The sequence below is a fragment of the Dendrobium catenatum genome, unplaced genomic scaffold (genome assembly GCF_001605985.2).
Source record: "Dendrobium catenatum unplaced genomic scaffold, ASM160598v2 fragScaff_scaffold_447, whole genome shotgun sequence".
In the NCBI taxonomy this organism is placed as follows: Eukaryota; Viridiplantae; Streptophyta; class Magnoliopsida; order Asparagales; family Orchidaceae; genus Dendrobium; species Dendrobium catenatum.
The window spans coordinates 142,008-150,728 of record NW_021318909.1 but is presented as its reverse complement, the minus strand read 5'-3'; the positions used below and the strand labels follow the sequence as shown (position 1 = coordinate 150,728).

At 35.4% G+C, this 8,721-nt stretch overlaps 1 protein-coding gene across 2 annotated transcripts; it reads left to right on the top strand.

Annotated features, from left to right (window-relative positions):
* The first annotated feature begins 215 nt into the window (after nucleotides 1–215).
* LOC110111148 (E3 ubiquitin-protein ligase RGLG2-like) lies at nucleotides 216–8,421 on the top strand. 2 transcript variants are annotated; one of them, XM_020842889.2, is made up of 6 exons: nucleotides 216–377; nucleotides 6,322–6,427; nucleotides 6,545–6,672; nucleotides 6,753–6,939; nucleotides 7,923–7,979; nucleotides 8,076–8,421. In XM_020842889.2, exons 2-6 carry the CDS (start codon nucleotides 6,374–6,376, stop codon nucleotides 8,082–8,084), a joined length of 435 nt encoding a protein of 144 aa, XP_020698548.1. In that variant the 5' UTR covers nucleotides 216–377; nucleotides 6,322–6,373; the 3' UTR covers nucleotides 8,085–8,421. The 2 variants fall into 2 exon arrangements, with proteins under 2 accessions (XP_020698548.1, XP_020698549.1); XM_020842890.2 differs by having other exon boundaries at nucleotides 8,073–8,421.
* Nucleotides 8,422–8,721: the final 300 nt, after the last annotated feature.

Sequence of the window (8,721 nt, the reverse complement as noted above, 5' to 3'; positions counted from 1 at the left end):
CCAATCAGAATGTGTCACGTCAGTAGTACCGAGCTGAATACTAAATAAGAGGTGACGTGACACATTCTAATTGATCTTCAAACACTTTCAACGTCCACACAAAATAATTTGACCAACCCAACCAGAGTGGAGTGAGAGAAATTTGAATGATTCTCTATGGACATGATAATTTGCCCTTCTGTTTCAAGTCTTTTTTTTCTATGCTCTTCCTGTAACCTAGGCCTGCATAGGGGTTGCTTCTCTTGGTCTCCATGTTGCTTGCCGCTTCAGCTTCCCGTGTTGCGGGGTGAAGTTTTGAAAGAGTTGAAGCTGCTTCGCCCTCTTCGACAACATCGTTCCTGTTGGATCGGAAGTCATAATGGTAGCTCGCCATGAAGGTGACCATCTTTCACCTCTTTTTGTGAGCTTCTGCAGCTATGTCCCTTTAACAATGGGATTCATTAAATCCAAAATTTAGGAAAACTATGAAAACGCAGTGATATGGGAATTAACTTACCATGATATTTGAGCAGGCGTTTGGCAAGATTTAACTCAAATCCCGCTTAAATCATGCATCCAAATTTTAGAAACCTTTCACCAGACTTGCACTAAATCTGATAGTCAAAACTATTCATATAGAATGAAGAACATAATGGATAGCGGTAGCATAAAACTGTTTCTCTATTCCATTGAACAATAACACAAGCTGCTCAATGCAAAAAGTTATATATAATTTGAAGTTAGTTATCAACAGACGGTGAGATGAAGATCAATTGGAGACTAGCGGCTGGATGAACTATGACAATAAAGTGTTTAGTACAGCAGGTGTCATGACAATATGGTGTAACTTTATATTTTTTACATAGGCAGGTTATATATGCAATCATGTATTGGAAACATAACCCATCTTATTGTTCTGCCATCATTTTTTTTTTCCAATTGGGCTAATCATGATAGAGGAAGAGAAGAGAAGAGCTTGGAAGGGTTGGGATTAGCACTTCCACATAAGATCCATGTTGCCTCGAGTGATACCCAGCTCAAGGAGATTTTACTAAACATTAAAACCTCCAAAACACTTGTGAGTCTTGAGTTTTCTCCTACTTTCTTTAACGTTTGGAGTAGTTATCCTTAATAACTACTTTAAATTAATGAGATATTGAATTTTTTTGTTTAGGCTATTATAAACTATGGGGCTTCATGGTATGATCTTATTTTCACCTTTCGTTGTTTCGTATTTTGAAAATTTTAAGAAATTTTAAGGTTTATTATCTTATGTTGGAAATTAAAGCTGCTTATCTAATTTGTTATTTTTAGTGAGATTGCCTTAGAACCATTTTTCAATAATGTTTCATGAATTTAAGTTCAATTGTTGAGGCAAGTTATTATGCTTCTTAGTTCAAAGGGTAAAGGATATTTAAGGAGATGATTGAGCACTTTCTAATGCTTTCATGTTCAATTAAATCAATTTCATTCCCCACAAATCCATGATGGAGCAATTTCTCATGTTTTCATGTTCACTTTAAATCAACTCCATTCCATCGAAACTAAGAGATTTTTAATTAATATGAAGGTTCAAAACTACCAGGTGATTTAGGAGTTGGAACTGTGGTAATCAACCGATCAACTTATATACTTCTCATGTTATAAGAGATACATGACCAGAAGCTAGGGCCTATGACTCCTTTGCGTAATGGAACTATGTGAATTGAAGTTCGGGCAGGTTAATAAGTCTTATATGAGCCTCTCAACTGCCATCTTTGAGTTCTTTGGAGGCTTATCTATTCAACGCCTTGTCTACTTGATAGATTATCACCATAACTAATATCATCCTCATCATTATTTATGCTTTTGAATTCAATATATAACATGTTTGCTACGTGTGCATGGAAGGGCTAGAAATATTTGAGTTGTAGGGTTGTGTACTTCTCATGCTCCATCAATATGTAGGAACCTTTTATATTCTAGAGCTTCTCAAAGAGGTAGGCTTACTCTTTCCGTTGAATTGAGCTCCTTTGGATTGGAGAGTTGTTGTCGAAAGCATCTCCTTGATACAAAATAGGTCAAACATACTAGTTTGTACTCTGTCATTTGGATAACTCAGAGTTAAAAGCTTACTTCCTTGTTAGAGGAACTTAGAAAGTCTCATCTCCTCTATATTATGGACTTAACAACTTATTGCTTCTCAGAGGTGCTGAGTTATGGTAGTGACCACTAATATGACTTCATAAGCTGAAGAGTTAGTTGTCCCCTCTTGCCTTAGAATATATTCCATCCTTGTTTTAAAGAGGGGATCTGTAAAACCCGAAATTCGTCATTTAAGTGCGTCGCACGCATATGGCTTATATGAAGATTAGTGGCGTTTGTTTCATTCGTGTTTCAAGTTCATACAATTATACTTTATGTTTTAAAAGTTGTAGAAGTTATGGTTTATTTGCCTGTCCGATCTCGTTCCCGCCTCGTCCATACGAGCTAACCGGGCCGGATCGTGACAGGATCAAGATATGAATTTGAATTTAAATTGTCCTAGAAACATCACCTTTTAATTGAAGGTGCTTGCCAGCACTCTTTAGTTAGAGGGGAATGTGATATTCCTAGTCATCTTCATTATTGTTGTTTAGTGAGAATGACCATATTGGATTGGGGGAAAATTTTTGTAAAACATTAAAGCCATCTTGTTTGCTGCCTTCTTTGGTGGCTGCGGACTTCACAATCAACGCCATAACTTCTTACAATTGCACAGGAAGGGTCCCGTTAAATAGAAAATTTTTATGGCATTTGCAGTTACATAGACTGAAAAGAATTGCATATTATCATCTACTTGGTGCTCCTCTGCTTTGGAGATGAATTATACAAAGAGATCTAAATGAGATATGAAAATAAAAATGTGGAACTTAGCCTCTGTATAGATCTTGCCGAATTTGAGTTGTAGGATGAAAGAACCTAGGTTCATTTGCTTGATAAAGCTTTGTTGGGGCACCTTATCTCTTCCAAGGTGCTATATGTTAAGAGACAATCATCGTAATGCTTTCATGCTTATAGTTATTGAATGCAGAGTCATGCTCTAATGATTAATAAAATTTACCTTCTTTTGGATGACATTGCTTTTTGTTATAACATAGAGAAGTTAGCTATTTTCCGCGATCTCTACCAGATGATTTTGATCAAATAATAGGATGACAATAGCATTTTAGGCATAGAGAGCCTTGATTAAGAATTACTGAATAAAATGTGTAGAAGGGTTTTGACGAGTCTTCCATAGATTCCTTGATTCTGATAGGGCTTCCTAGATGCTTAATTACATAAGTTTTCATGTCTAGGTGATGATACTTTATTCTAAGGCTGCAAGCAAACAAGCATTCGACGAGCCACTCGTTATTCGGTTCGATTAAAGCTCGTTTGTGATCGTTTAATTAACTAAACAAACAAACATAAAAAATATTTTAAATACTAGATTCTTAAATAAATAAACTTGAACACTAATGCGTTCGGCTCATTTATGTTCGTGAACAACATCATTTGAAGCTCGTGAACAAGCTCAACATTAAGCTCTATAAGAAGCTCAAATTCGTGTTCGATTTTGAACTCATGAATATGCTCAATAAAAATGGTCATGCACAAGAATCTTTGCTGGTCTTGCAATCCTTTAGTGACATTTATGAAGGGCCATTCCTGGAGACTATTTATGTTCCCTTTGCTGGTCTTGCAATCCTTTCGTGGACACTAGTTATTAGTGGATCAATGATTGCTGCAATTATTTGTAGCTTCTTTCTAGGGCTCTATGGTATAATCATTTTTTATGAGGTATCAGATATTACTAAACTTGTTGTGTAAATAATTGTAGGTTTATATGGATATTTATTTATAAATTAATGCCTTTGTTGCTGCTGTTATGAAAATTATGTGAAGATGGGATTTGCTTATAAATCATTGGCTTTGTTATATAGACAATTGCTTTTATTATACATGTATTTGTTCATAGATATGTTCATGAACGTGTTTGTTTGATAGTTTAAAAAATTTTGTTAAATATGTTCACGAACATGCTCAATGTAATCGTTTGTTATGAAGCTCGATAAAGCTCATTTGTTAAGTTAATGAGCATCTAAAAGTAGAGCTCGTTTATAGCTCGTTCATGATTGTTTGTTTAAAGATCGATAAGCACTAAACAAATCTTGTAGGTTGTTGTTCTTCGATGACGTCCGCCAAAGTAAAGAGAATACACTCCACGCATTCTTCGATGGTGCCTTCAGACCCAAATTCGAGATCGAAGAATGGTGATTGAATGATGTTGACTTCCTCTTGAAAATCATAAATGAATCCATGATCAACTTTTGGATCCGCCATGCATTCTTGCCAGGAGATGAGGGAGCACCAATAGAGAGAAGAGGGAGAGGAGGTGGCGGTTGGAGAGGATGGTGTTGGGCTGGCTTGAAGAATAGGAGGGGATCAGCTAGATTGGCTTGGAGGAAATTTAGAAACCTGAAATTAAATTTAGGCTTAAGTGAAATTGGAGGGAATTAATTTGAAAGTCAAATTAATCCATTAAAGACTAGGGGCGGCAAGGGAGGAGGGGATCGGGGCTGATTTAGTGGGGGAATTGGGATAAAATTGGGAGGGTGAAAAGTCAAAAATTTGAGATTAATTCTCATATTTAGTGAAGTTGGAGGGAAGGATTTGAATTTGAATTCAAATTCAAATAAAAGGATTAATGGGAGGTGAGGAATTATGGGAGGTAATTAGAGAGTCTTGATTGAGGGCAATTAATGACAATTGGAGAGAGGGAAGCAAGGGGAAGGGGACCGACCATGTAGTGAAGGGAGAGAGCGAGTTTTAAGTTAATTATGTGGGACCCAAACAATATTCAAAGCATTAAAGAAAATTTGAATTAAAATTCAGATTTTATTTCAAAGAGGGGTTTCCAAAATTAAGTTATAGTATTTGGAAATCTTTTGAATTTCAAATTTGAATTGAAATTCATTTAAGTAACTTTCCTAATTTCTTGGACTTAATTTAGGAAAGCAATTAATGCCTCTTTGAAATTTGAATCTCAAGTGCTTAAGCTTGGGGGAAAGGTGGGCCGGCGGGTGTGGAGGGTTGGAGGCTGGTGGCTAAATGGACGGCCGGCGGATGGGGGAAATATCCGGCCACTTGGGTGTCCCAAGGAGGCCGGCGGCAAAGGTGGGAGGGGCTTGGGTTTTCCACAAGAAGCTTGAGGGTGGTGAGGCGGTCGGTGGGAGGTTTAGGAGGGGTAAATTGGTGCAAGGGAAGAAAAAAAAAAGAAATTAAAGAACCGCGAACCTTGGAATCCACCAAGATTGACGGGTATTGCTGTCACCCACTAAGGGTTTCTCCTCTCAAGAACTCACAAATAGATCTAGCAAGAATGTGGAATTCTCATTCATAATCATAATTAGAAAATAATACAAAGACTAGGCCTTCATATATAGGCCTCTAAAGCACAAAATGTAAAAGACACAAATAACCTCAGGCTACAACATGACACAAATCCCTCATAGGGGTACAAATGGAAAACTAAAAATAAATAAAAGAGATGCACTAAAACACATAAATAAAAACTATGAATCGTAGCCGTCGATCTACGATCCTGCCGATGTCGAAATGTATGGTGGATATCCTCATCATTAATTCTAGTATTTAAAATTTTTTACTTATTTAAAACATAAAAATTAAATTTCTTATTTCCTATACACAACACTAACTCAATTACCCGCACTTAATACCCTATTCATTGAAAATTTTCATTTTTATTTCTCTTTGGCGGGTTACAACTTTGATTTCACAATAATGTCTAATGTCATCTCAACATCGACGTCATTACAACATCAACATTTCAAAACAATTTACATATTAAAGTCTGACGCCCTCTTAACATTGATGATAAATTCTCTTCTTAACATTGACGTCCAATATTTACTGCAAAACATCAATGTCCGACTATAAACAACATTTTCATCTTCTCTCTTGATGACTGATAAACGACATCAATATCCGACTCTCGACATCCTAATATTAATCATATTAAGCACAAATTCTAATTAAATGATTTATTATTTCAAAATTATTTTTAAAATGATACTTATTCAATTTTTATACACAATTTTTAAAATATAAAAACAATAACACTGTCTCCAACCTGTGTCCGTGTCTGTGCATCATAGTTTAGGAGACTATGTAAACTAATTTAGTGGATTCCATCCAATCATAATCTTTACCTGAGGTCATCATAGCTGAGAATTAGCATTCATCACTCATCAGTACTCTTATAATATTCATTTAGCAACACATTTTTTTATATAAATATTCGGGTTCTTTGCACTGTAGTGATTTCCCTTTATCTATCATCCTGGTTGGAGTTGGAGATGGGCCTTGGGACATGATGAAAGAGTTTGATGACAATATTCCGGCAAGATCTTTTGATAATTTCCAGGCAAGTACTTTATTTAAAAAAGAACAAGGATTAATGCATTTATTATTAAAAGTTGTATCACTTTTTTTATACTTCCCAAAAGAAAAAAAAATATTTACTTGACAGCATTTTTTACAGTTTGTGAATTTCACTGAAATCGTGTCAAAGAAAATTGATCAGAGAAGAAAATATATGGAGTTTGCTCTTGATGCTCTGATGGAAATTCCTTCACAATACAATGCAACATTGGATCATGGGATATTGGGGTATGAAATAGTTACTTTAAAAAATAATTTTGCATAATCCTCTTTAGTGGTTTGTGATTTACATTTGCATGTTTATTTAGTCGTAGGAGCGGTAAATCTCTAAAAATGGTCGCTCTTCCTCCACCTATAGGAACTTTCAGTTTATCATCCACTGGTTACCAAAATTTTCATTCGACCCCTTTCCAACGAAGTGAGCCATTCCTTCCCTCATATGAGCCTCGGTCAAGCACATCCCCACCTGCTCAGGTTTCCTCATTTGATGATAAGGTATGGAGCGTGAATGACTTAATGTGTTCCATTTGAAACATCCAAGACATGATAGATATTAGAGAAATGCTTAGACTATGTTGCACCGATACACCTATTTATGAAAGCATGTTGTATTGGATATGTGTTGGACATGATACGCGTCCAATACGGCACCGATACGTGTTGGATACGTCAAACCGTATCCAATTAAGATAGTATTAATTTCAAAAGGATACACATGTCCATTTAAAGATTAAAAAAAACCCAAAAAAAGATGCGTCATATTTACTTTCGCGGCTGCGAGCGAGGTTCTCTCATTTTCAAACTCGCGAGCCATTTACATTGATGTTAGTTTACTAGAAAATATGATATTAGGGCATCAATTATTTTGTATTTTTAATACTTTTATTTTTTATTCATGTATTAAAAAAATCATGTTATTGTGGTTTGTATGTCTTCTTAAATGAAAATAAAAGAAGAAGTTTTAATTAGTGGAATCATGCCACCAAATCATGCAACATTATAATTAGTGGAATCAAGCCACAAAATTCATATTAGGCAATGAGTTTTAACTCTTCCCTTGACTCAATAGGCATTCAGTTTTAACTCTTCCCTTACTCAATGCTAACTTTTATTTTGATATTATAAGCTACAAGGCTACAAATGATGTTGCTATTATTTTTTTTGCTATTTCAAATATTATGCTTTGATTTCTTTCTTAATTTTTATGTATGGTTTATAAATTATAATGACGTGTCCGTGCCGTACCCGTATCCTATATTTTTAAAAATTGAAGTGTCCCATATCCATATTGTGTCATATCTTAATTTTTATGTCATTGTGTCCGTATCGGTGCAACATAGTGCTTAGATAATAAAAAATGGCCAAAACAGCATCTTGTGAACGTGGGAATGTTTAGGTACAGGAGTTGATCAGCCGGTGTGACATTTTGGTTATAGAACTAGTTTAGAATCAGTTTCATATCATTGTTTCTTGGGCAGGTGTGTCCAATATGCCTAACAAACCCCAAGGATATGTCGTTCGGCTGTGGGCATCAGGTGAAAAGCCATCAACGCTCTATCTACTTTATCTACTTTTGCTCTTCTTTATTCTGAAGATTAACGGTGCCATCTCCGCTCTATCTTCCTTAGTAGACGTGCTAGGATTGTGGACCAAATCTTCAAACATGTCCAATTTGCTGATGTGAGATTCATACGAGAATAAAGCTCTTTTAACACCAAAAATCCTGCTTGAAGACAGACCATTTGTAGATTTCCAGAGAAATGTATTATATTGTTATATTTCTGTGTTTGGTTGTTTTTTTATCTGCAAAAAACTCAGAATTGGAAGAGCCGGTCTTTTGTTATCTTCTTCCTCATCAAATTGCTGGCATGGAGCATTGTAACATATAAGATGCACGGATTAATTGTTTGGTTCTTTAGTCAATAATTTTCTCCATGAAGATCACCATCAAATTGTAATTTATTTTTGTGGAATATTTTGTTCCATTGTGAAAAGGATGTCTACTTCATCACAGTTCCCTTGCATATATCCTACAGATGCTCTATTGAAAAGTGACTCAACTATTTGAATGAAATTATAGGCATGCAGGTGAGTGCTGAATCGACAAAAAATAGCATTTCTCATTTCAGTGGGAGAAATGCTCCACAAGCTGGAAAGGATTAACTCAGTAATGGTGAAAAGTTTCATAAACTTGAGAAAATCACATTTTATTTAATATCTACTTGTACAAATGTTGAAAATGAAATCAGAAGTAGAATATTAGGAGTCTATCTTGAG

What these genes read in the sequence shown, in the direction of transcription:
- LOC110111148 (XM_020842889.2), top strand. Translation starts at nt 6,374, where the DNA reads ATGATGAAAGAGTTTGATGACAATATTCCGGCAAGATCTTTTGATAAT. An exon ending in GATCTTTTGATAATTTCCAG is followed by an intron (nt 6,428 to 6,544) that starts GCAAGTACTTTA and finishes CATTTTTTACAG; the next exon opens with TTTGTGAATTTCACTGAAAT. An exon ending in TTGGATCATGGGATATTGGG is followed by an intron (nt 6,673 to 6,752) that starts GTATGAAATAGT and finishes ATGTTTATTTAG; the next exon opens with TCGTAGGAGCGGTAAATCTC.